The sequence below is a fragment of the Amblyraja radiata genome, chromosome 27 (assembly GCF_010909765.2).
Source record: "Amblyraja radiata isolate CabotCenter1 chromosome 27, sAmbRad1.1.pri, whole genome shotgun sequence".
Taxonomy (NCBI): Eukaryota; Metazoa; Chordata; class Chondrichthyes; order Rajiformes; family Rajidae; genus Amblyraja; species Amblyraja radiata.
Window position 1 is genome coordinate 17178991 of NC_045982.1, and position 27943 is coordinate 17206933.

The following is a 27943-nucleotide window of genomic DNA, read 5'->3' on the forward strand; positions in this document are numbered from 1 at the left end:
TGCAGTTCCCTCTTAAACATTGAGGTAACCTTAATGGGCAGGTGGTGATGTTGGCTGTTGTCACAACTGTAATTTGGCCATTGTGGCCTCCACAGTTGGATAACATTCTCAAAGTGTATTTAAACAACCAACATTTGGTCAAGTGGATGTAGATTTGGATATATTCTTGCTTGCTATTTTGGAAATGGAAGAACATTTAAACATCTTGAAAAGGTGATGGTGAGCAGGTATAAATTGATAAGTCTTGCAAACTTAATTTTCTCAGGACGTTTTCACACTTTTACTATATGTCTCGGTGCTGTAATAGATTTCCTCAAATGTTTAGTTTTGAAGTAAATTGGGAGAGATGGGTGGAACTCAGGACTTTTAATGCTGATCCCAGCCAATGGAGGCTTGCAGACGGTTTCTGTCTCTTTAATAGTGGACTTGGAAATGATAAGAGGGGGGGTGGTGAAATCTAAAGGTAGACAATCACGCAGAATTCAACCCTTAAGTTCAGGAAATTGATATTGGATGGGGTTATTAGGATGATTTATGTGATTGTGGGGGTATGGGCGACCAGTGGGTTTGGCTGAGGCTGGTGTGTTTTGCCTGGGCGCCCCGTGCCTCCCCTCGTGGGAGCAGTGAGTGGCGCCGGCCGCATTGTGACGCGGGCGGCGCGGCTGAGGGCGAGGCTGGTGCGGGCAGTGCGGCCGGAGTCGCCATTACTGTGTGAAGAGCCAACGCTGCGAGTGGCTCCGGGGGAAGAGCCACACCGACAGGGCGGCCTCACTCCACTGTCCCCGTCCCCCTCCCCACCCCCCCAAGCCTTTGTTTTCTACAGAAATCCCCACTCCCCCGCCATCCCCTCCCTTCGCGAAACGATAAATTGGAAGTAGGTTATTTTAACTGGTGAGCGAGCGGGCCCCCGGAGCGGTCGGACGTTGACTCTTCTCCCTCACTCCCTCTCCCCCCCGGGTTGTCTGAGTCGCGAAGCTCTGGGCGTTTGAGGCGAGTTAGTGTCGGCGGATCATGGCGTGCGGGGCCACACTCAAACGCAGCGTCGAGTTTGACGCCCTGCTCAGTCCACAGTCGCCCAAGAGGAGGCGGTGTATGCCTTTAACAGGGCCCGGCACTGGGACACCTTCGCCCCAGAAGTATCTGAAGACAGAGGCTGCGGCCTTTGGAGGAGAGAGCTCATCAGCGCACAAACTCACCCCAGGTAAGGCAGCGGGGGAAGGGAAGCGGTGCCACAGAGCGACGGCACGGCCAGACAATGGCAGTAAAAGCCGGCATTGATACGCCTGGGTGATAGAGGGTGCAGCTTCCTAGGGAATAGTCCAGCCTTGCTTTCCAACTCGGCTTCTTGGCGTGGAGCCTCCCACACCCGGGTTTGTAAAATAAAACAACAACAAAAAACGCCCTTTACCATAGTTAAACTATGATTTGCAAATTAAAAAATCGATGTAGTTGATCATTTTTTTTCCACTGCCACCCACTCGGAAATGGCTGCCATTTTCGCTTATAGTTGTCTTTGATCGCTGTTACATACACCTCGGAGGATTTTCGCGAGAATAAGTCAGTATTTTAATATACCATTTGGCATGGACGTGATGACTTTGGGTGCTGAAATGCGGTCCCCAGCTTTGCTTCTTTTATCGTCTGCTTCTGGGTGTCGTAATTACCCTCGTAATGTAAAAAAACCCCAATTGAAGCCTTTTATTTATTAGTGTGCTGGCGTAGTAATATTTGCAACACAGGAAGAAAATGACTCGCGTGAAATATTGTCTTGCAATCTTGTTATCCAGTAACCAAGTGTACACGTCAATTAAAGCTTCAGGTCAGTTTTTAAGTGGGGACAACAGACCTTTCAAGATAATTAAAGGTGTATGTATATTGCGTTAAACTGAAACAAGGACTTCAATCAATTCGTGATTAAAAATGGGTGTTTTGTTTTTGAGATGAGCGATTTGCCGATGATACAAAGCTTGATGGCAGTGTGGGGCTCCGAAGAGGATGCTGAACGGGTTCTGGGGTATATGAGTAGGTTGTGGGAATGGGTAACACCATGGCAGACGGGATACGTGGAACATTGAGATTATGCACTTTGATTTTCAAAGTAAACAGAAATGAGGATTTTAATGAAATAGCGAAAGATTGAAAGTTATTGGCGTCCAGAGGGGCCTGGGATCCTCGTATTTTTTAAAGTGATTAACAAAGTAGCTACAGTTAATGTTGTTTGCCTTAACCAAATTGGGCACCAATAGAATTGCTTTAACACTGATTATATAGACTTACATAGAAACTAGGTGCAGGAGTAGGCCATTCGGCCCTTCGAGCCTGCACCGCCATTCAATATGATCATGGCTGATCATCCAACTCAGTATCCCGTACCTGCCTTCTCTCCATACCCTCTGATCCCCTTAGCCACAAGGGCCACATCTAACTCCCTCTTAAATATAGCCAATGAACTGGCCTCGACTACCCTCTGTGGCAGAGAGTTCCAGAGATTCACCACTCTCTGTGTGAAAAAAGTTCTTCTCTTCGGTGAGATGTCACGTGAAACATTTTGTATGGGTCTTATCTCACTAACTTGAGAACAATTAGAAGTGCAGCAAAGTTTTCTGAATTGGTGTGTTTGCTTTAGGAGGATTAATTGAGCTTTAGTACTTTGTTCCTTGGAATTAAAACATATTTTCCCCACATGAGGTGGTGATCATTGGCCATTCCTCCTTCAAGAGAACCATGGAAGTTTACTGAGTATACTGGAAAATGATTGGGTTTTTTTGGTTGTGGTACATATGTAGTAAATTAGTTGAGCGAACAGATCAGCCATGCTATTGAATGGTGGAATATGTTCGAAAGATTGGATTTTTATTTGACTGTTGCTACCTTAATGGAGCATGTTTGTATTTCTTTAAATACTGTATAAAGTGTTCATTGATATTTTTTGAGTTTTTGTGCAGATTCACATATGTTGGGTTTTTGTGCAAATATGTGCAATTGGTGAATTTGCATATTAAGCATGTGAACTATTAATGAACTCAAAGTGTTTGTTGGCTTAGTGTGCTTTAGAGTAACAGCAAATTACTATTTTTACACTGCGATTTTTTTCAAGTTTGAACACAGCAGTGTTAGCTATGCCTATTTTGTATGTGCTACAACATTTGAGGGAAGTAAATTATGTTATAAAATGGATCTGATTATGAGATTAACTTTGTGGCAATGGCCTCCCTGTGTGTGCTTTCACAGAATTGGCACTGAGCAGTCTGTTCGTTTGGTGTGTGGGATGGGAGGTGGAGAAGCTGTTATAGAGAATGGTAGTGTTAGAATTTTTGGAGCAGAGCACTCATTACGCTGACCTGAAAATATTGTTCATGGAAGATGCCTAAATTAGCATTTCTTTTTTGAGCATGTCTTGAAAATGACATCTCCTATCATAGAAACTTGGTTTACTGTTATTATTCTAAGAATGCCATTCCACATTTTTCCTGCTCTTACACTTGTTATAATTTGGCACTGAAGTAAATTCCAAATTATAGCCCTGCAGTTTTAATCTTTTTTATTTGGTATTTTGTTTTCTCAGTTTCTTCTATAATGTTGAATTTTTCATCTCCGGTCTCATTTTTACCTTTTATGTTATTGGACAGTTGTCTTCTAATATCCTTTCATTATTGTTACTAAGCACTTAACATTGCCCTACCTGCAGACCTAAATGACTCAGAACTATTTTCTATGCTCGACTTTTTTTCCGTTTGCATAAATTGTGTAGTTTTTGTTTCTTTTGTGTCTGTTGTCTGGATTTTTCCATTAACTTTGTATTCAGCTGTATGGTGAACATGTGTCAAGCAACAAGGGTGAATATATTTGTCTTAATTATTATCTTCCGGGTGGAACATTCTTTAAACAAGATTTTAGTAAAGAGTCCATAATTTGCTATTATACATTAATAATTTTAACAGGAAATGATTGCTATTGTTCACAATTTTGTTTAGCCTGAAGCTCTATAAACTGTGTACTGACTTAAATCCACTTGTCTTGCTGATTTTGAGATTTGTTCAGTTATGTAACTGTCTCGAGACATAAGTGGTTTACAAGCATTTGGAGGACACAAAATAAGGGAGCAATTATTTGTTGAATTTTCTTTAAGCTGGAGATATGGACATCAAAACAACTAGTTCATTTTCAAAGCTAGGCTTGGCATCTTGCCAAATAGATTTTTAAATGCAGCACACTTAATGTTTTGGAATTGCATTCTAGTGCCTAAAATTAATATTTCACAAAGTAAAAGATGCTTTACAGATCTCAGTAATTGCTATCATTAATCTATCAGCTTTTATCCGTATGTTGCTGAATCAAGGACACTTCTAATTTTGTCAACTTTTAACGTTTAAAAGATTGAAATCCTATTAATATTTTCTAACATAATTAATCTGGAGAATGAAGAGCTGTCTTCAAGATTAATGAAGATAATCTTTCCTCTTGAAGGGAGTACGGAGTTAATATCTGAAGTTTTGGTACATTTAATTTAAACCTGAAATGCCATGAAATAACAAATAACTGGCAACACATTGATCTTATATCAAAAAATACTCCTCCAGGTTTCACCATTTGAACTCTTTCGAAAGGACTGATTATATTTTGTTGGAGAAAAATACAAAGCAGCAATCTGTTTCTTATGCAAAAATATTTACTTCATAAACATTAATACTATAGCACTACCGTGTCTGCATGTGGAGTTTCAAAGGAAATTGGTTAAAAAACAATCAATCCTTTATAAAATGTTCAATACGGTGAAATCTGGGGTATTTTTCCTCTTTGCACTGCTATCATTTAAATCTTAAATGGTCCCTTAAATTAAGATAAATAACTTGCATAGCGTTTTTTCTGTCTCTATATACACCATTTGTCCAATTGCACAGACCCCTCCAAGCCACTTACTATTGGGACTTGGAAATATAATTGCCATTCCTCGTGTGTTGCTGGGTCTAAATCTCAAAACATTCCAACCCACTGGTCGATGTGCCCTCAAGGTGACTGCAACAATTAATGAACTTGCTGTTTGAAAGAGAGCTTAAAAAGGACAAACTCTTCTCATAGATAAAATAAAAAGTACTTGAGTGCAATAACCAATAGAAATTTGGATCTGAGAAGTGGGATTAACCTAAACTCCTTTATCCCCGTGCCTAAATTTGATCAATTGTTTTGATTAAAAACATAAGCAAAATAAATGCATGGAACTACAAAAGTACAGCACAGGAGCTGCTCCCCGGCCCACAATAAAGGGTCTGAGGAAGGGTCTCGACCAGAAACATCGCCCATTCCTTCTCTCCATAGATGCTGCCTCACCCACTGAGTTACTCCAGCATATCTGCCCAAAATAAAGGAATCTTATCCGCCGACATGCGATCCATATCCATCTATTCTCCGCATATCAAACATGCCGATCCAAAAACCACCTGAACGCTACTGTTGAATATGTCCACCACTACCCATGGCAGCAGGTTCCAGGCAACCATCATCCTCCGTAAAAAAAAAAAAATGAAACTTGTCTTGCTCAACTCCTTTAAAGCTTACACCCTTTCTCTCTTCTCTTCACCCCCTCCCCATTACCTTTAAAGCTATGCCCTCTAGTCTTTGACATTGTCACCCTGGGGAAAATGGTTCTGACACGTCTATCTTATATGCCTCATAATTTTTTATACTTTCTATCGTCTCCCCTGAACCTCTGACATTCTTGAGAAATCAATCCAAGTTTGTCCAACTCTCCTTGTAGTCTGTCTGAAGAAGGGTCTCTACCCGAAACGTCACCCATTCCTTCTATCCAGAGATGCTGCCTGAGTTACTCCAGTATTTTGTGTATCTCCTTGTAGCTAATACCTCCTAACCCAGACATTATTCTGGTAAACCACCTCCACACTCTTTCCAAAGTCTCCACATCCTTCCTGTAATGGGGTGACCACTACTGTGTGCCCTACTCTAAATGCAGCGTAACCAATGTCTGAACTACTTCCTGACGTACTCCATGCCCTGGCCAATGAAGGCGAGCATGTAATGTGCCTTCTTTAATATTTCTATCTACTTGTATTGTAATTCAATCATGAAAAATGCTGAAAATGCCCATTAACTCATGAGAGCCATTTGTAAAGAGAATTAATATTTCGGGTAATGACCTTTCATCTATTGCTTGGGTTTCTCTGGATTGTAGATAAGGCATTTTGATTTGGAGAAACCTGAGCCACTATATAGTGCATTCAGAAAGTATTCAGACCCCTTCACTTTTTTCACATTTTGTTATGTTACAGCCTTATTCTAAAATGGATTAAATTCTTTTTTTGTATCATCAATCTACACAACACCCCATAATAAAAAAGCAAAAACAGGTGTATAGAAATTTTTGGAAAATATTTTAAAAATAAATAACTGAAATATCTAATTTATGTAAGTATTCAGACCCTTTACAATACTTTGTTGAGGTACCTTTGGCAGCGATTACAGCCTCAAGTCTTCTTGGGTATGACGATTCAATCTTGGCACACCTGTATTTGGGTCATTTCTCCCATTCTTCTCTGCAGATCCTCTCAAGCTCTGTCAAGTTGGATGGGGAGCGTCGATGCACAGCTATTTTCAGGTCCCTCCAGAGATGTTCGATCGAGTTCAAGTCCGGGCTCTGGCTGGCGCGCTCAAGGACATTCACAGACTTGTCACGAAGCCACTCCTGTGTTGTCTTGGCTGTGTGCTTAGGGTCACTGTCCTGTTGAAAGGTGAACCTCTGCCCCAGTCTGAGGTCCAGAATGCTCTGGAGCAGGTTTTCATCAAGGATCTCTGTACTTTGCTCCGTTCATCTTTCCCTCGATCCTGACTAGTCTCCCAGTTCCTGCCGCTGAAAAATATCCCCACCGCATGATGCTGCCACCACCATGCATCACCGTAGGTATGGTATTGTCCACAGTGCCTGGTTTCCTCCAGACGTGCCACTTGGCATTCAGTCCAGAGTGTTCAATCTTGGTTTCATCAGACCAGAGAATCTTGTTTCTCATTTGACAAATTCCAAGCGAGCTGTCATGTGTCTTTTACTGAGGAGTGGCTTCCATCTGGCCACTTTACCATAAAGGCCTGATTGGTGGAGTGCTGCAAATATAGTTGTCCTTCTGGAAGGTTCTCCCATCTCCACAGAGGAACTCTGGAGCTCTGTCAGAGTGACCATCGGGTTCTTGGTCACCTCCCTGATCAAGGCCCTTCTCCCCAGATTGCTCAGTTTGGCTGGGTGGCCAGCTCCATGAAGAGTCCTGGTGGTTCCATTTAAGAATGAGGGAGACCACTGCTCTTCGGGACCCACAATGCTGCAGAAATTGTTTTATACCCTTCCCCAAACCTGTGTTTCGAAACCTGTTTTGGAGGTCTACGGACAATTTCTTCGTTTTCGTGGCTTGGTTTCTGCTCTGACATGCACTGTCAACTGTGGGACCTTGTATAGACAGGTGTGTGCCTTTCCAAATCATGTCCAATCAATTTAATTTACCACTGGTGGGCTCCAATCAAGTTGTAGAAACATCTACAGGATAATGAATGGAAACAGGATGAACCAAAGCTCAATTTTGAGTGTCATTGCAAAGGATTTGAATACTTATTGTGATATGTGATTAATGTGATATTTCAGTTATTTATTTTTAATTACACAAAAAAGCTGGAGAAACTCAGCGGGTGCAGCAGCATCTATGGAGCGAAGGAAATGGGCAACGTTTCGGGCCAAAACCCTTCTTCAGACGGTCATAGATGCTGCTGCACCCGCTGAGTTTCTCCAGCTTTTTTGTGTACCTTCGATTTTCCAGCATCTGCAGTTCCTTAAACATTTATTTTTAATTACTTTGCAAAAATTTCTAAACACCTGTTTTTGCTTTTTCATTCTGGGGAATTGTGTGAAGATTGTTCATTTAAAAAAAAAGAATTTAATCTATTTTAATATAAGGCTGAAACGTAAGAAAATGTGGAAAAAGTGAAGGGGTCTGAATACTTTCTGAATGCACTGTATATCCCATTTAACAATGAAGTAATTGAACACGTTGAGGTAAACTCTTCAATCATTTTCTTTCCATGTAAGCATGCTGTATAACACATTTAAATCTATTTACAACAAACAGGCCAATTTCCAGAGATGCTGCCTGAGTTACTCCAGCTTTTTGTGTCTATCCTCGGTTTAAACCAGCATCTGCAGTTCCTTCTTGCACAGTATTTACCATTGTTATTTCCAACTTTTTTTTAATTGCTGAAGCTTCACTACTGGCCTTAAAATTGTATGGGGATCTTTATAATAGGTATATCTGTCAATTTCTATATTAGCTTCCACAAGCATGGATCAGAAATGCTGTTAGAATGTTAAAACCAATGTAGACAATTGACTATTAAAGTGTGTCGGAAATAACTGCAGAATATACCGAAGATAGAAACAACATGCTGGAGTAACTCAGCGGGACATACAGCATCTCTGGAGAGAAGGAATGGGTGACGTTTTGGGTTGAGACCTTTCTTTCTTTGACTATTAAAGTGTTTAGTTAACACAAACATGTAGCTTTGCTTTTGGTTGAAGTCTGTGTAACTATAGATGTTCAGTGTTTGCTACCTTTGCCCTCCTTGATAGATGCCATGGATTGTGTAGATGATGCACACGGCAGCTAGTCAATTGATGAACAGAGTGCTATTCCAGCAAGCTGTTAGCACTGCACTCATTCTGGTTGCAGAGTATTCTATCTCATTCCTGATTTGTTGCAGTTATGGGAAGACTTTGCTTCAGTTGGCGAGTCACTCGTGGAGTATACCCAGCCTTTGGCTTGCTCTAGTATCCACTACTTATGTAGTCAGTCCAGTGAGTTTCTACTTAATGGTATTCTCAAAATATTGACACTGTGGGACTCTATCATACTTAGACTTAGTTCCTCCTACACTTGAGTGCATTGGGCAGCAAGCTTTCGCCATTCTGTTTGGTTATGTGCACTGTCTTCCACTCTCGATATACTTGCGTCCTGGGCTTCCAAATCCTTCTGAAATGTTTGCCTCCATGTGAGTTTTGGTAGGCCTCTTTTCCTTCTTCCGTCAGATTGCCATGTCCTTGCTATCTTAGGTGCACGTTCTGGTGACATTCTGAGTATCATAGCAATGCTTTTTTGAATTTTGTGTTGCTTTGGTCAATGTTCGGCTATTTTGTGCCAAGAATGTTGTTCGGAAACTTGCTGCATACAGCCATAGATGGCTTCTCTTGTTGAGAGGTTGCAAATTGAATAGAATGCTATGCAATCATCAGTGAATTTTTCTATCATTGACCTGATTATAGAAGGTATAGACTATAGAGATCACTAAACAGCTGAAAGGTGGGTATGACTGCCCTGTGGAACACCTTCCATTTCTTGGATCAAGGTTAGAACTAAGTTGTCTTGGCAAAATGCAAAATGGACCATTTGAACAGGTTATTAGTAAGAGCGAAGTAAGTGATTGTCCAATTTGTCTCGGTTTAGTCACAGAACAGCACTACTGGTCAAAATAGAGTGCTGGAGCTACTCAGCAGGCTAGGCAGCATCTCTGGACATCGTGTAGGGGTGACGTTTCGAGTCGGGACCCTTTAGACCGCTGCATTCTACTAGTCAGTCTAGGTAGCAAGTTGCCAATGTGATTCAATTCAATTCAATTTATTGTCATTTGGACCCGTTGAGGTCCAAACGAAATGCCGTTTCTGCAGCCATACATTACAAACAAATAGACCCAAGACACAACATATTTTACATAAACATCCATCACATCGCTGTGATGGAAGGCCAAAATTTTTTTTCTCTCCACTGCACTCTCCCCCCCGATGTCAGAATCAAAGTCAAAGCCCCCGGCGGGCGATGGCGATTGTCCCGTGGTCATTTAAGCCACGCCGGGTGATGCAAGGCCGCACACCGGGTCTTGATGTTAGAGCCCCCGGCGTGCGCTCGCAAACTCCCGCGGCCATTCCAAGCCGTGCGGGGCAGTGATGTAGGCCCCGCTCCAGGAGCTCTTCAACCCCGCAACTCGGGCGGGAGAAGTCGCCGTTGCGGGAGCCCTGAAAAGCTGTCTCCCTCCAGGGACCCGCGGGCTCCCGGTGCCGTCCGCCAAACCCGCAGTTGCAGCCACCGTCGGGTCGCAGCAGCGTCCACCACAGCTCCACCCGCTCCAGACTCGGCCAGCTCCGCGACGGTGAGGTGAGTGTCAGCACTGGAGCCCCCGGTCTTCCTGTTGGAGGCTGCTCCTCGTTGCAGCCCCAACGACAACGGAGACCCGACAAAGAAAAGGTCGGGTCTCCCGTGCAGAGAGAGATTTAAAAGTTACCCCCAACCCCCCCACACCCCCACAAACATACCCCAACAAAAATAACAAAAACTACATTAAAACATAGACATAAAATAATAAAAACGCAGATGGACTGCAGAGGCCGCTGCAGACGAGAGTCGCGCCGCCTACCGGATCTTGGGAATGTGGACAAGTCATATGTCCTTTATCAGGTTCTCGGCTGTTTCTTGGCCACGTGGAATCAAATTCCCTGAAGACGGGGTTCTGTAATATGGATCCCAGGAGAAACCTGAGATGGATCATCAGTATGGTATTCATGGCTGTAAATACCAATATTGTCATATGCATTTGCCACTGTTAAAGTGAGGATATGGTCCAGTAGGTTTTCCTTCATTACCTGCTGCAGATTTAAACTGGCGGCTATGCCTATGTGTTTAGCACGAAGTTTGCTTTCCCAGGTTTAACCTAATGCCGTGAGATTTGAGGTTGAGAATTGATGTTGAGGATTTCCAGGGCTGCTCCTTTCAGCATCCACTGTTGCTTCATCTGGTGATCCTGTCCTGTTGTTCTTTTGGGAAAGTTTGTGGAGGAGGCTGATACATTTTACCTATATTTACAGTTGTCAGATGGAGGCTTCACTTTTCTTTGGAGTGGTTCTCCCAATTTGGATACCTGTCTTCAGATATTTATGAGGGTGAATTTTGTAAGGTGGTTTGGGCTGTCGAAACCTTGTACCTAGGCCCATGACAGATGGGGCATCTGGTTTTATTCAGCTTTCCTGCATTATTGGTGGTGCAAATGTGAAGCCATTTTGGGTTAACCATGTTGCTGCATGTTCAGACTTATTTAAAAACTGGATCTAAGGGACGTTAATAAACCAGATACATTTCTAGGCCGATTCCATGTTCCATGTGAACATTTCCAAGACTAGATTTTGGCAAATTCAAATATCTCGGCTGCCATGGAGCCCTCATTTCTCAAATCGGCCCATTTGCCTGTCGGGTTACTAGTCCAGAGCTTAACTCCCATGATACTTCCTGGCTGTTACAATTTAAATTTAAAAGAACATTTGTATTGTGTGCTGGGCTTACCTTTTTAACGTGCAGCATAAACATTGTAAAGATGAATTTATGGTTTATTTACCTTGTGACATGTAACTTTAGTTTAAGTTTTTCCTCACTTTGCTCTTTCCTATTGAAATTTCAGAACAAATATTTCAGAACATCAAGCAAGAATATAGCCGTTTCCAATGGAGGCGACAGCTAGAAGGAACTTTTAATCAAAGTGAAACAAACTGTTCTGCTGAGGGATCATCTAACAATTTGTTACTAAATGCACCAAGTTCACCGGGTAAGCAAGATATCTGAAATATTTTAATTTCCCCCGGTATTTAATCAACTTAACTCCAATATGCGAACTGCTTTCCATCAAGCCTTGGGGTGGTACTGTGGCGAGCGGTAAACCTACTGCCTTACGGTGCTAGAGTCTGGGGTTCGATCCTGACTACGGGTACCTCTTTGTACTTTCGCCCTGTGACCTGCGTGAGTTTTCTCAGATCTTCGATTTCCTCCCACACTCCAAAGACGTACGGGTTTGTATGTTAATTGGCCTGGTATAGATGTAAATTGTCCCTAGTGTGTGTAAGATAGTGTTAGCGTGCAGGGATCGCTGGTCGATGCGGCCGAAGGGGCTGTTGCCGAGCAGTATCTCTAAACTAAACTAAAGTCTCAACAGCGAGATCATGTAGGCCTTGGCGGACTGAGTTGAGGGATTCAGCGAAACAATCGCCGAATTTGCGCTTGGTCTTGCCGAATATATAGGAGAATATATAGGATAGATGTATTGATTGTTTTGTAAAATTGTTTTAATGCAAGGACATGGGCCCATTAATTATTTGCCAACTCTTTTCGGGGCAATCCAGTTACTCTCACTTCTGATTTTTGCTCCTATCCATGAATATTTATTTCATTCAAATTGACCCAATTTCATTTTGGCTACAATGAAATGTGTATGTTTTGGATCGTATCTAACCAGTCACTTAAATAGTTCTACTGATGCACTTCAGTTGCCAGTTTAAAAAAAAATAAAAATCTAGACTCGAGTGTTTAATTGTCATTTGCACTTGGAATGGACCAATGACAGTCTTGCTGCAGCTACATCCTTTGGTCATTAAATCTTACTCTAGTAAAATCACATTCCCTCTATTTACTTTGTCAAATGTTTGCCTTTTAAATACTGCTATCAAATAAAATTTGTCGTTTAAATGTTGATCTTTTCTACTTCCTCTAACACCCAAGGTCTTCTGAAAAATGGATTGATCTGAATTGGATACAATATTTTAAGTTGTGCCTCTAGAAAGCCCAAGATCCTGTCATCTTTTAATCATTTGCTTGCTGCCATCAACACACTTGAATGTCTACATGATCTCTGCTTCTTTGCAATTGTACAGGTCTCTATGCTGGTGCTCAAGCACTTTAGATGGCCACATTAATATTATTCATGAACCTTCAAATGTTTCCTTGCCAACAATGTCTGTTATTTCCAGATTTGGCCTTGCACCCTTTTTTTCATACTGCTTCTGTTTCCAGGTAGGATTGGGAGATTATGGTGAACTCTTCTGCAGATTCTACTACCTTTACTCTTAATAGTGCATCCTGTCTAGTGCTCTGTTCACTGTTTTCAAGTATAGAAAATGGTCTTGATTTTAGACAACAAATGACTGCACTTGTTTGGTATTGCCACTTTGATAAAGACATCCAAACAATTTGACAACCTCCATACAAAACCCCCTTTTTTTTGGGTTCCCAATCAATTAGCCTCCCTTGTTCCCGCAGACTTATTTTGGATTCCCTTTATTAGTTTCCAGTCTATTTCATAGTCGGACTTTAACTTTCCCCTTTTTTTTAAACTTTATTTTGTCAGTAGTCATTTATTAACTGTCATTTGCCTTTCTCTGCTTTATCTTAGTTTCCAAATTTCCTTGCAAAAATAATTCTGTTTGGGATAACATATGGACCATAGAACGAAAACAGGAAATGCTTAAATTCATACGAAAGACCTCCTATAATCAGAGTCATCGCCACTGGGTGACTTTAGCTGTGCATGTATGTGACTGAGCTTTTTTTCCTTCATAGGGACATTATCAAAGAAAGATCAGCCATTGTTCACATTACGACAGGTTGGGATAATTTGTGAGCGTCTCCTAAAAGACCATGAAAGCAAGATCCGGGAGGAATATGAACAAGTTCTAAACACAAAACTTGCAGGTAAAAGCACTACAAAAGTAATACATAACCTGAAGAGCTAATGTTGTTTCCATGTAAGATTGGTAAGAATGTTACAATGAAGAGTTTCAGTTGCGGTCACTACTGAAATTAAAATTGTTAAAAAAAGCTTCAATATTTTTTCTCTTTCTGTTGAAGTTGTTTTGTCAGCAGGTCATCCACTGAAACGTACAATACAGGAAATCTTTTGCAGTTCAATGTTAAGTGAGACATAGACATAGAAAATAGGTTCAGGAGTAGGCCATTCGGCCCTTCGAGCCTGCACCGCCATTCGATATGATCATGGCTGATCATCCAACTCAGTATCCCATCCCTGCCTTCTCTCCATACCCCCTGATCCCTTTAGCCACAAGGGCCACATCTAACTCTCTCTTAAATATAGCCAATGAACTGGCCTCAACTACCCTCTGTGGCAGAGAGTTCCAGAGATTCACCACTCTCTGTGTGAAAAAAGTTTTTCTCATCTCGGTTTTAAAGGATTTCCCCCTTATCCTTAAGCTGTGACCCCTTGTCCTGGACTTCCCCAACATTGGGAATAATCTTCCTGCATCTAGCCTGTCCAACCCCTTAAGAATTTTGTAAGTTTCTATAAGATCCCCTCTCAATCTCCTAAATTCTAGAGAGTATAAACCAAGTCTATCCAGTCTTTCTTCATAAGACAGTCCTGACATCCCAGGAATCAGTCTGGTGAACCTTCTCTGCACTCCCTCTATGGCAATAATGTCCTTCCTCAGATTTGGAGACCAAAACTGTACGCAATACTCCAGGTATGGTCTCACCAAGACCCTGTACAACTGCAGTAGAACCTCCCTGCTCCTATACTCAAATCCTTTTGCTATGAAAGCTAACATACCATTCGCTTTCTTCACTGCCTGCTGCACCTGCATGCCTACTTTCAATGACTGGTGTACCATGACACCCAGGTCTTGCTGCATCTCCCATTTTCCTAATCGGCCACCATTTAGATAATAGTCTGCTTTCCTGTTTTTGCCACCAAAATGGATAACCTCACATTTATCCACATTATACTGCATCTGCCAAACATTTGCCCACTCACCCAGCCTATCCAAGTCACCTAGCATCCTCCTCACAGCTAACACTGCCCCCCAGCTTAGTGTCATCCGCAAACTTGGAGATATTGCCTTCAATTCCCTCATCCAGATCATTAATATATACTGTAAATAGCTGGGGTCCCAGCACTGAGCCTTGCGGTACCCCACTAGTCACTGCCCGCCATTGTGAAAAGGACCCGTTTACTCCTACTCTTTGCTTCCTGTTTGCCAGCCAGTTCTCTGTCCACATCAATACTGAACCCCCAATGCCGTGTGCTTTAAGTTTGTATACTAATCTCTTATGTGGGACCTTGTCGAAAGCCTTCTGGAAGTCCAGATACACCACACCCACTGGTTCTCCCCTATCCACGCTACTAGTTACATCCTCGAAAAATTCTATAAGATTCGTCAGACATGATTTACCTTTCGTAAATCCATGCTGACTTTGTCCAATGATTTCACCACTTTCCAAATGTGCTGCTATCCCATCTTTAATAACTGACTCTAGCAGTTTCCCCACTACCGATGTTAGACTAACTGGTCTGTAATTCCCCGTTTTCTCTCTCCCTCCCTTCTTAAAAAGTGGGGTTACGTTTGCTACCCGCCAATCCTCAGGAACTACTCCAGAATCTAAAGAGTTTTGAAAGATTATTACTAATGCATCCACTATTTCTGGAGCTACTTCCTTAAGTACTCTGGGATGCAGCCTATCTGGCCCTGGGGATCTATCGGCCTTTAATCCATTCAATTTACCCAACACCACTTCCCGACTAACCTGGATTTCACTCAATTCCTCCAACTCCTTTGACCCGCTATTTCCGGCAGATTATTTATGTCTTCCTTAATGAAGACGGAACCAAAGTAGTTATTCAATTGGTCCGCCATATCCTTGTTCCCCATGATCAACTCACCTGTTTCTGACTGCAAGGGACCCACATTTGTTTTAACTAATCTCTTTCTTTTCACATATCTATAAAAACTTTTGCAGTCAGTTTTTATGTTCCCTAAAATTATGGAATTTATTATGTTTTATTATGTTTTATGTTTTTATGTTATGTTTTCTTTCATAATCTATTTTTCCTTTCCTAATTAAGCCCTTTGTCCTCCTCTGCTGGTCTCTGAATTTCTCCCAGTCCTCTGGTATGCTGCTTTTTCTGGCTAATTTGTACGCATCATCCTTCGCTTTGATACTATCCCTGATTTCCCTTGTTATCCACGGATGCACTACCTTCCCTGATTTATTCTTTTGCCAAACTGGGATGAACAATTTTTGTAGTTCATCCATGCAGTCTTTAAATGTCTTCCATTGCATATCCACCGTCAACCCTTTTAGAATTAATTGCCAGTCAATCTTGGCCAATTCACGTCTCATACCCTCAAAGTTACCTTTCTTTAAGTTCAGAACCATTGTTTCTGAATTAACAATGTCACTCTCCATCCTAATGAAGAACTCAACCACATTATGGTCACTCTTGCCCAAGGGGGCACGTACAACAAGACTGCTAACTAACCCTTCCTCATTACTCAATACCCAGTCTAAAATAGCCTGCTCTCTCGTTGGTTCCTCTACGTGTTGATTTAGATAACTATCCCGCATACATTCCAAGAAATCCTCTTCCTCAGCACCCCTGCCAATTTGATTCACCCAATCTATATGTAGATTGAAGTCATCCATTATAACTGTTTTGCTTTTGTCGCACGCATTTCTAATTTCCTGTTTGATACCATCTCCAACTTTACTACTGTTAGGTGGCCTGTACACAACACCCACCAGCATTTTCTGCCCCTTAGTGTTTCGCAGCTCTACCCATACCGATTCCACATCCTCCAAACTAATGTCCTTCCTTTCCATTGCGTTAATCTCCTCTCTAACCAGCAACGCTACCCCACCTCCTTTTCCTTTCTCTCTATCCCTCCTGAATATTGAATATCCCTGGATGTTCAGCTCCCAGCCTTGGTCACCCTGGAGCCATGTCTCAGTGATCCCAACTATATCATAATCATTAATGGCTATCTGCACGTTCAACTCATCCACCTCATTACGAATACTCCTTGCATTGAGACACAAAGCCTTCAGGCTTGTTTTTACAACGCTCTTACCCCTTATACAATTATGTTGAAAAGTGGCCCTTTTTGATTTTTGCCCTGGTTTTGTCTGCCTGCCACTTTTACTTTTCACCTTGCTACCTATTGCTTCTACCCTCATTTTACACCCCCCCTGCCTCTCTGCTCTTGTACCCATCCCCCTGCCACATTAGTTTAAATCCTCCCCGACAGCACTAGCAAACACTCCCCCAAGGACATTGGTCCCATTCCAGCCCAGGTGCAGACCGTCCTGTTTGTACTGGTCCCACCTCCCCCAGAACTGGTTCCAATGCCCTAAAAATTTGAATCCCTCCCCCTTGCACCATTTTTCAAGCCACGTTTTCATCTGCAATATCCTCCTATTTCTACTCTGACTGGCCCGTGGTACTGGTAGTAATCCAAGATTATTACCTTTGAGATCCTACTTTTAAGTTTATCTCCTGGCTCCCTAAATTCATCTTGTAGGACCTCATTCCTTTTTTTACCTATATCGTTGGTGCCAATATGCACCACGACAACTGGCTGTTCACCCTCCCCCTCCAGAATGTTCTGCAGCCGTTCAGTGACATCCCTGACCCTTGCACCAGGGAGGCAACATACCATCCTGGAGTCTCGTTTGCGGCCGCAGAAACGCCTATCTATTCCCCTGACAATTGAATCCCCTATTACTATTGCCCTTCCACTCTTTTTTACCCCCCTCATGTGCTGCAGAGCCAACCATGGTGCCATGAACTTGGCTGCTGCTGCATTCCCCTGATGAGCCATCTCCCTCAACAGTATCCAAAATGGTATACCTGTTTAGGAGGGAGATGACCGCAGGGGACTCCTGCACTACCTGCCTACTGCTTTGCTGGCTAATGGCCACCCGTTCCCTTTCTGCCCTCTTACCTTTTACCTGCGGTGTGACCAACTCGCTGTACGTGCTATCCACGACTTTCTCAGCATCGTGGATGCTCCAGTATGAATCCAGCCGCAGTTCCAATCGTTCAATGCGGTCTGCCAGGAGCTGCAGCTGTACACACTTCCTGCAAACGTAGTCACCAGGGACACCGACCTTATCCCTGATCTCCCACATGTTGCAGGCTGAGGAAACCACGGGGCCAATCTCCACTGACATATCTTACTCCCAAATTAACTCTATATTAAATATTAAAAAACACAAAACTTTATCCTTTAAACTTTACTAATAAATACTGTTCACTTAACTCCCAGAATCCTTAACTCCCAGAATCCTTAACCTGAAGGCAGAAATGTAAAAATGTAAACCCGGTCCTCTTCCACCAATCAGAGGCTTCCACCAGACTCCTTCTCTGGAACGTTGCCGATTTTGGTGTCAGGTCCCCTCGCACCAACGGCTCCCTGAGCCTTTGAAAGCAAGCCCCGCGATGTATTTTATACTTACAGCACAGGTACTCCTCCCCTCGCACCAACGGCTCCCTGGGCCTCTGAAAGCAAGCCCCGTGATGTATTTTATACTTACAGCACAGGTACTCCTCCCCTCGCACCAATGGCTCCCTGGGCCTCTCTGAACTGGCCCTCAACTACCTTCTGTGGCAGATAGTTATATCGGAAATGTCTTTAATCTCACTTTCCTGAAAATGATGCTTGCCATTTTCGGCATTTGTTTGGAGTTTTTTTTTAAAAGAATCGGTACGTAGGTGATCGATGGTCAGCGTGGACCTGGTGGGCTGAAGAGCTGTTTTCCATCCTGTATCTCTAAACTATTAACGATTAAAAACTAAACATCTTTGTGTTTGGACATTTGAATATTTATGGTTAAGATTTTTGTATTGCTTAGTTGCGAGATACAATGCTGAAACGGGTCCTTCGGCCCACCGAGTTCGTGTCTACCAGTGATCCCCGCACATTAACACTACCCTACACATGCTAGGGACAATTTTACATTTATACCAAGCCAATTAACCTACAAACCTGTATGTCTTTGGAGTGTGGAAGGAAACCGAAGATCTCGGAGAAAACCCAAGCAGGTCATGGGGAGAATATACAAACTCTGTACAGACGAGCACATCTCTGGCGCTGTAAGGCAGTAGCTCTACCACTACGCCACCGTGCTGCCCCTGTGAACTAGAGCTAGCTGTGAGTTAGAATGTTCCTTTGTGGTGCTAGATTTTTCACCAGGGTAAATTTGCTGGACCAAATCTTTATTTTGAGAAATGTTTTTTGATTTCTAATCTGTAATTTTTTGTAGGTTGTGCTGAGAGCCTGCTTTTAATTAAGGGTAGAGTAGCCATTCAGCGCAGAAAGAGGAACTCTGCCCTTGGTGCCTTCATTGAAATATCCCACTCCCTTTCACTTTGTAGTTTTGTAACTTCAATGTAAAATTGAGGGAAGTAAGGAATTCGCCTGCTATCAGTTATACGAGTCTCCTCTAAGCACTCTTCCCCTACATCTTCCTGTTAATGTGCACAATTCAGACGATGCAGTTTCAACGTCAGTAAGCACAACTTAACTTTTGAAGAAATGTGAAATCTTGTTAAAGATCTAGGTTTAGATTATTTTTTTAAATTGGTACTTGGCCGATTCACAGCTGACCAGGAATGAAAAAAAATCTTCTTGACAATGGGTCAACGGTGTTTAAGCTTCCCTTGCTCATTCTGACCACACTCAAAATGCACACAATTTAAATTTGTATGGGAAAGGACAATTTTTCAGAGCATTTGTTCCATTCTAGCTTGAGGTAAAAAATCAAAAAAAATCAATATTGAATATGGTCATTAAAGATATGTATAAAAATATTTTAAGCCATTCAATGTCCTTCCCAGGTTATAGCAGGCATCTACTCCTGTTCATAATCCGAGCACTTAATAACTTGGAAACGTGGCTGTGAACAGAATTCCTATATGACAGAAGTTGCCTGCAGCAGCTAGATAATCCACCCACTCTCCCTCTGACTCCCAGATTCTTGTTCATATGTAAGAGCTGTGTGTGTTGGGTATTGATAAGTTGAGGAACACCTGTAGTGAAACATATGCAAATATGTTGGAAATCCCCATTACAAACCAATCTTTTTTTTTGTTGATTGTAATATGGATTAGTATGCATAGTGGACGTTGTAACGTTCTCAGTTGAATCAACTCCAAGCAATTTAAAATAAAACTTATTAGACCGTTAGAATTGGGTTATATTAGGGAATAGTTTAAATATTTGCTTTTTGTTTCAGAACAATATGATGCTTTTGTGAAATTCACACATGACCAGATTATGAGACGATATGGAGAACGACCTGCCAGCTGTAAGTGGACATTTGTAGTTTTTGTCATTTTAAATTTAAAAACTCATCAGATAGTAAAGAGTAATTGGCCTTTCTTCACATTCTGAGCTCAGTTGATGGTCACAATGTGACTGACCATTGTGGATTAACATTTGCCTTTCAAATTATTTCCCAAATAAAAAGCTGAAAAGCAATTTAAACAGTTTTCAGCAGCGGTATATCGGCTAGCTTTAAATCAGTGACATTTGAAATGTACCTGTATGTAGTTTGAACCAAAATTCTGAATCTGGTGAAATCGTGCACTGGGAGAAAACTACCTTACTACTCTAGTTTAAAAAGTCACCAGAAGTGAAGTTTCTGTTTAATAATCATTGTTTGTTGTTGGGTTGTTTTGTTTTTGGGGGGGGGGGGTGTTTAGGATGATAGTAATCTATTGAATTAACTCTTGAGCACTCTAGTCCTTGTGAAAAGCATGCTATCAAGTGGGATTGTGTGATGAATACATAGTAGTGGCATGAGTAGGCTCTTTGGCCCTTATTAACAATGTGGCTGATTTCACCTCAATACCATTTTCCTGCAGTATCCTTGTGTCTCTTGATCCATTTTAATAAACAAAATTATCAAAATGTGTTTAGAATGCCACTGCCACTGGTAGAAAATTTCAAAAAATTGTTGTCCTCTGAAGAACATCTTGTCTCAGTTGTGACTTTATTGCACTTGCCATAGTTCAGTGATGGAATTTTCATCAGAATGGGATGTGCCTGAGTCATTCAGTTATAGAGAGTCATAGAGTGATACAGTGTGGAAATGGGCCCTTCGGCCCAACTCGACCGCACCGGCCAACAATGTCCCAGCTAACCTCGTCCCACTTGCCTGCTCTTGGTCCATAATCCTCCAAACCTGTCCTATCCATGTACCTGTCCAACTGTTTCTTAAACAATGGGATAGTCCCAGCCTCAATTACCTCCTCTGGCAGCTTGTTCCATACACCCACCAACCTCTGTGTGTAAAAGTTACCCCTTGCTCACCTTAATAAGGTGAAATGCTCCCAGCAACTGGCACAATGTATATATTTGTCAGGGAATGGTGTTCTGACTGGCAGGTAAAGTGCTAGTCAGAGAATTTGGTCCTGTATGACTGCAAGTTGCATGTTTCTTGCTATTGTAACTTACAGGGAAAGTGCAGAGAATCCCAGTGCTATTAGCATAAACAGTATAAATTAAAGGAATGTAATGAGCCTGTGCATCAGCCATGTGGCTTCTGAAGTTTTTCTAGTAGTCTACGGTATTGAAGTAGTTCACTGGTGTATTAATGATAAGCCCATTGAATACTGTGAAAACTAGTTAACACAACTTAAAAGCCAGGCTTGGATGTTCAGGGCTTGCAGCTTGTTGGCATGAGCCTCTTCATTGTTCGAGAAGGAGCTGAATGAAGTATTACACTGCAATCATTATCAATCATGGAGAGACATCATTTAAATTTGAATTCCAAAGTAAGGATTGATTTGGTCAATGACCACCAGAAAATGAAATGGATAGAAGGACAAACGGGCAGAACTCATCTAATGAGAAAATGTTAATGCTTAATCTAAAAGTAGAAAACAACGAAAATATCTAGTGTATCAGGCAGCATCTTTGTACAGAGTTGATGCTTTTGGTCATCTGTTTCTGATTGTCAACTATTTATGCCTCCTTTGCCTACATTGCAGTTTTGAGTTTTTGGATTCTAGAATAAGTAATTGTAATAGTTAGGCCTTGGATATTTTGAGATTTCTGTTGCAATATTGATATGAAACTAAAATACGAGTTCTCATTTATTGGAGTAACTTCCTCCAAATTCTTGATTTCTGCTTCTGAGATTTCTTGCTGTCAAATTCTGCTAGATTACTAGAATGGCCATTTTCACCCTTAGTAGGCTTGTTTGGTCATGTTTGAGCAGGGGATAGAGAATTATTCTTGGTCTACCTGGATACGTTGGGTGAGTAGATAGAACTTTTAAAATACTGCTAAGTAATTTTATGTTTTGAAGTAGGACAATTAAAAAAAAAAAAAATTTAATTGTAGACTGGGCAATCACTCATAGCCCTCCACACTTTGCTAGATATCAGTGCCTCTCTGTACTTGAACATCTTAGCTAGGTGTAGTGTGTTCTGGAACAAGAATGTTACTGTAACCTGTAGCTGCAGTGCACTGGGATCCATTAATTATGGGATTGCTTGGTTCATTCAATCATCGCATTATCTCTTTTAACACTTTTTATTCTATGTGTGGGTGCCACAGGTCAACATTGATTGTCCATCCTTGATTGCTCGTCAGGATGGTGATGACCTCTGCCTTGAACTGGTACAATATGAGTGGTAGGGAACTCTCCCAAACCTGTTGCATTTTGACCCAGTTCTAATGAATGCTTTTTTTCCAAGTTTTGGCTCGTGTGACTTGGAGCAGAGCTTCTTGGTGATGATGCTCTTGGCATTATTCTGTTAGGTATTGTTGGGAGTTTGGGGGATGTTAGAGAAGTAATGCATCTTATAGATGGTTAATGATCTTGGTGAAATTAGATAGTAGAAGATTAATTGGGTAAGAGTTAAGCAAGTAGTTTAGTTCTGCATCTAGAAAAAGGTCAACAGAAAATGGCATTTGAAACTGAGAATTTGGTGTTCATGTAGTTAGGATTCTTAAGATAAAATAGCAAGTTGAAAATGAAGAGGAAATTTAGTGGTTAGAATATGAAGTTTGCCACCACAAGTGTTAGTCGAGGTTGCGACAAATATGAGTGAACTTGTAAAGAATATTTAAAGGGTTAGTTAAATATTTGCACGAAAAAAGCTGTGAAAGTTGTACCGTTCGTTTTGGCTCTTTTTTTCCAAAAAGGGTGTCAGAAAATATTTATTTTGAGGGAGAGTTGGAGAGATGTCATTTAAATTTGAATTCCAAAGCAAGGATTGATTTGTTCAATGACCACCAGAAAATGAAATGGATAGAAGAACAAACTTGGGCAGAATTCATCTAATGATAAAATATTAATGCTTAATCTAAAAGTTACAAAAAAGAAAAGAAAATATCTAGTGTATCAGGCAGCATCTTTGTACAGAGTTGATGCTTTCGGTCATTTCTTTCAGATTGTCACCTATTTATGCCTCCAGCCAAGCCTTTACCTCCCTTCTTTCACCAGGTGGCAGCACCATCACTTGATATTCAATCTATACATCGATCTTTCTGCTCCTCCTCGCCCTCAAAAGAACTAAAATGTACTTCATATCTAAGTTCTGAAGAAACATTAATTGTTTATCTTTCCACTAGAAAAGTCACTTACGGAGCTGACATGTGAGTGGATGTTTCAGAAGTATTCTAGAGGTAGTTTTCATGTCTAACATTCCAAGACAGCATCTTTTGAAACAAAACAGATGCACAAAATCTAAACGAGAGCACCCACCAGGTGTCCGCAGACTGCTTGTTATTCCTGGCTTTGATCCTTGGCTGGAATATATCTGTTCAGTCCGGGTAGCACAGTTGCCTGTGGATTTTCATACGTGCAAGTGGCTGTGATGGTGATATGTACTTGATCTACAGTGAGTCTAATTGTGAGGTCCTGTGCAGTACGTTGCCTACAGTTCCCTCTGCTTAAACTGTCGTCTTTGTTCATCCATTACTTCTGTATGAAGACTAGCTGTTTTTGGAGTACTGGAGTGCAGGTGGCATCTCATGGACCACCACTGTGTAAATTATTGCAATCAAGAGATAAGCTAAAGGGGAATAAAGAGCCTCCTTTTCCTCAAACCTGACTAGCAATGAATGGATTGGCTGAAATTGGTTCAATTTGGGTTTTATATTGTATTTTATAATATAATGTTTTGTTTTAGTTTAGAGATACACTGTGGAAACAGACCCTTTGGTTCACCAAATCCGTGTTGACCAACGATCACCTTAGTTCATACTACACATTAGGGACAATATACAGAAGCCAATTAACCCACAAACCTACACGTCTTTGAAATGTGGTGGGGGGTGGGGGGAAGGGGAGGGAACCAAAGTACCTGGAGAAAACCCACACGGTCACGGAGAAGGCATAAACTCTGCACAGACAGAGTCGGAATCGAAACTGGGTCTCTGGCATTGTAAGGCAGCAACTCTACAGCTGTGCCACTGTGCCGACCCAAAGTGAAAGGAGAATGCTGCACATTCAAGGTTTAAAAAAGAATAGATCAGGGATTTGAAAACTATGTAGGGCTTGCAGAATGGAGATATGGGGCACATGACAGCACAGCCTTAAGATATTGGGTGGCCTTCTGTTCTTGGTTTCTGCATTTTACTTTCCACAATCTTATGCAAGTAGATGCAATTGCCACTACTAATTTATGATAATGAAGTTCTAATTTTGCCTTGAGTTTTCTTGTAAAGTAGCATAAAACATTCTATACAGTAATGCGCATGGTGAATTGCAGTAACTTTTATTTTAACTTGATTGAGTACATTGAACTTTGATCATGTGGACATTACTAAATGTTGGAATTTTTTCCTCAGTTCATAACTATTTTCTTTTCTTGCAGATGTGTCCTGAAGCATTTTGTGCTTGAATGGGTGTTGGCTTTCACCTCAAGTCAGCTGCTGTACTTATGAAAACTAGTTTTGGTGCCATGTTTTTCCCACCTTCAACTTGAGGGATTTTAACTCTTCATCGCTGGCCCACCCTACCTCTTGTAAAAATGAAACAAAAACAAAAATCTGACTTTGTGCTGTCAGTACAGAGATTTGTCTACTTTCCACTGCTAACTCTGCTACTGTGAGAATAACCTGCCATTTATTTCCAGTTCAAGAAGCTGAGTACCAAGCAACAGTTGTTAAACCTGCCTTTTTAAGAAGTGGCACTGAAAATGGGAATGTTACCTTCAAACCTTTTTGAAAGGATTAAAGTTCTGTCACAAGTGATTTAGTCTGAATTTTGAATGTCATTAAAGTAGAAATTTGTTTCTCTCTGATCTGAAAAATAGTGCACTACAATATTACTGCAGAAATCTCCCTTGTAGAATAGATTTTATTTTTTTATTCAGTAGTGTCAGCTGCAAACATTTTGTATTGTTATTACCTGACTGCAGGTGGTATGTGCGTATCCAATCAATTAATTGGATTCAGAGTTTGAGTTGGGTAAACTACAGTAGGATATAAATTCCACAGATGGACTGAAGCAGACTCGGTGTGAAATATTACCTGTTCTTACGTGGTTAACTGGCTGATCACAGGAATTGTACGCATGGGTATTGCCAAATGGATGATCTGGTTTCAAATTGGGTATGGAGTGGTTTATGTCAAGAGTTTGATGGAACCAACTTTACCATGTGAACATGAAGAAAAACAATCACTTGTAAACTGATGTAAAGCTGTTTGTCATTGTTTTGGTTAAAATTGTCTAAATGGCCTTAAATACCCTTGTGCTTTTTCTTTAAGCCTTGTTTTGTGGCGGTGATCTGTTTAAATGAATGTAATCTTTTTACCATGTGCACCAGCAGTTTTAAATTGGCTCTGAATTTGTGCCAACAATTTAAGAATGGGGAAGGTTTGTAAAATGAGCTGCCTTTTTTAAGTTGAAGATTCTTCTAATTCTCACTGGAACACGTATTGGGCTTGAGCTTGGTCGGTATGATTTTCTTGCTGTCTCAAATACAATGTATTTGATCTCAAGATGCATGAGAACCATAGGCAAAAATTCAGAAACCAGATTATTTGGTATATGTTCTAGTAATTTGGTGTGGTGCAGACTTAATTTGAACGCTTAACCTGAGAGAACTCCAAATCCAACTGTTGATCATCCATATCCAAACGGTGGGGTTGAGGGATTTTCACTATCCCCTTAACAGATACAATAATGAATAGTCGCATTGCAGTGACGATTGTCACCACAATCCTTTGGGGGGGGGAGAGAAGGATATGAGGTTAGTTTAGTTAGAATGAATTCTAATTTTTTTCCTTAAAAGCATACCTAACCAAAGTGCAACTTTTACCTTGCTCTTTGTACATTTTTTTGCCCTGTATAGTACTAACAAGCTTAGTTTTAAAAAAAACTTGACATACACCAGACATCTCCTTTATTCTATTTTGATGTAAACATTTAATATTTTGAAACCTGGGGATTTGAAAACCTGTTTGCAAATTGATTTTGCAACATGCTGTAGTCTTGGATTTGCTTGTTTGCCTGTTTTTTTAATCTACTTATGGTTTAGTTGACTTCTGTTAATAAATCTAGTGGCCTTATGAAAACAGCCAGGTAAACCTGTTTTTGGCCTCAGAGTCAAGGTTCCCAGATATTCATTATCAGTGATATTAGTGTTTTTATTAATGAAAACATAGTTACTTTGTGGAGTGAGAGTTCATATTGGCAGTAGTTACATACCTCCTTTGCATGACTAACTACACACATTTTCATGGTGATGTTCATTATAAAAGGAAGCATGCTGTTGAGTTTGGAGCTTGCACTTTTCTGACACCTTGCCATGTAGCTGCATATGTGAAGGGTAATTTAGGATGATTTGTATTATAGTGATGCTTTTCAGTTGTGTTCTTCCATTTTGCTATTTAATGGGAATGGCATTTACATGATTTGATTTACACTTGTACCATTGAAATTGGATAGTTAAGATTAAAACTTTAGTTATTCAGTATTGTTGTGAATGTTTAGTTATACCTGAACGCTAAGATCAATGTTATAGTTTTCAGTGGTGTAACAGGAACAACAAAACTTACTTTGGTTATTAGCGCTAATGATAACGGTTGCAAGTACAGTACAGTCTAGGGCTACTTGAATGATTGGGCTGGGGGTGAATATTGATCAGGTTGGTCAGTGTATTAGTAATTGTTTATATATGCTTGTCCTTCTGTACCTTCCTGTATCCCCTGACAATATCCTTTTTCACAAATGTTCAAGTTCCCCAATGGTATCCAATACATCATGTATGAATAATTCTAATGTCACTTTTAATCTGAATATTCTGTTATTTCCAGGCTATAGTTGTGCTCAGTAGTTTTCTTTCCAATTGGACTAGAGCCCCATTTTAAAAAAAATCACTGCAACAGGAGTTTTCTAAATAATGCACTGGATTCATTAAATCATTTTACTCTTATAAACTTACATGGAAAAATTAAAGTCCTGAGGTAATTAGGTCAAAAATGAGTTGCATCTGTTGGTTTGTGATTGGGCACTCCTCTTATCTTCCAGTCCTTTACACTGTAATTTGAAACTTTATCATAGGGAAAGGCTAAAATGAGGATGCTAGATATAAATATTGCTGTAACTGAACAGTGAGCTTTGCTTTCAGAAAGTGGTTTCTGCAAATCCTACTGTGGGAGATTACAAAGAGGAATTTAGTAAGTTGATTTTGGTGGTAGTAACACAAGTGTTTGTGTGCATGTATTTAAAACCTTTCCTGTATGTCCTTATACTTTCTACTTTCTCCCTTCTAATTTTTCTACAATCCTGCTGTGGTACCTTCCCCCAGAGTATTACAGAGGTCACAAAATAATGGCAGTATAAAGTGATGACTGATTCCTGTTGCATTAGAACATCCAGCAAGTTTACTTGCTGGATATAAATGACAGAATAAAGGTCAACATTGAGACTTGTATGTAGCTTTTAATTTTTGGGAGTTAAAAAAAAAAACTTGTCAGTGCTTAGAACTAGTTTTCTTATAGGTGTTTGTTTGGAATACATATTGGAATCTGAGATCTAGGTTTTAAAGAACAGAAGGAACACAGACTTGTTCTAAACACTTTCAAACACTTTCACGGAATGTCATGACTTTAGAATGTGTGCTTACCTAACATACAGAACAGACAGTGGCAAAGCTATTGCCCCTCTACATAGCAAATAATAGCCCTTCTGTTGAGGTAAAATTTGCTATTTGTGTTCCATGTAATAGATGTACTGTTTGTGGAGACCATGCCTTTGTCAAGAAAGTTACTTTAATTCACCATTCAATGCCATTTGTTTCATTGAAATTCATTAAACAAATACAATACCAA

General features: G+C 40.8%; 1 protein-coding gene across 2 annotated transcripts; it reads left to right on the forward strand.

Annotated features, from left to right (window-relative positions):
• Positions 1-656: 656 nt before the first annotated feature.
• akirin1 (akirin 1) lies at positions 657-27943 on the forward strand. Of its 2 annotated transcripts, XR_004415973.1 has the most exons (6): positions 657-1201; positions 11488-11631; positions 13416-13547; positions 19884-19955; positions 22214-22290; positions 24481-27943. XR_004415973.1 is itself a non-coding variant. In XM_033045323.1 (5 exons), the coding sequence occupies exons 1-5, from the start codon at positions 1012-1014 to the stop codon at positions 24489-24491; spliced, it is 549 nt and encodes a 182-aa protein (XP_032901214.1). In that variant the 5' UTR covers positions 658-1011; the 3' UTR covers positions 24492-27943. The 2 variants fall into 2 exon arrangements, 1 of the variants encoding a protein (XP_032901214.1); XM_033045323.1 differs by lacking the exon at positions 22214-22290 and having other exon boundaries at positions 658-1201.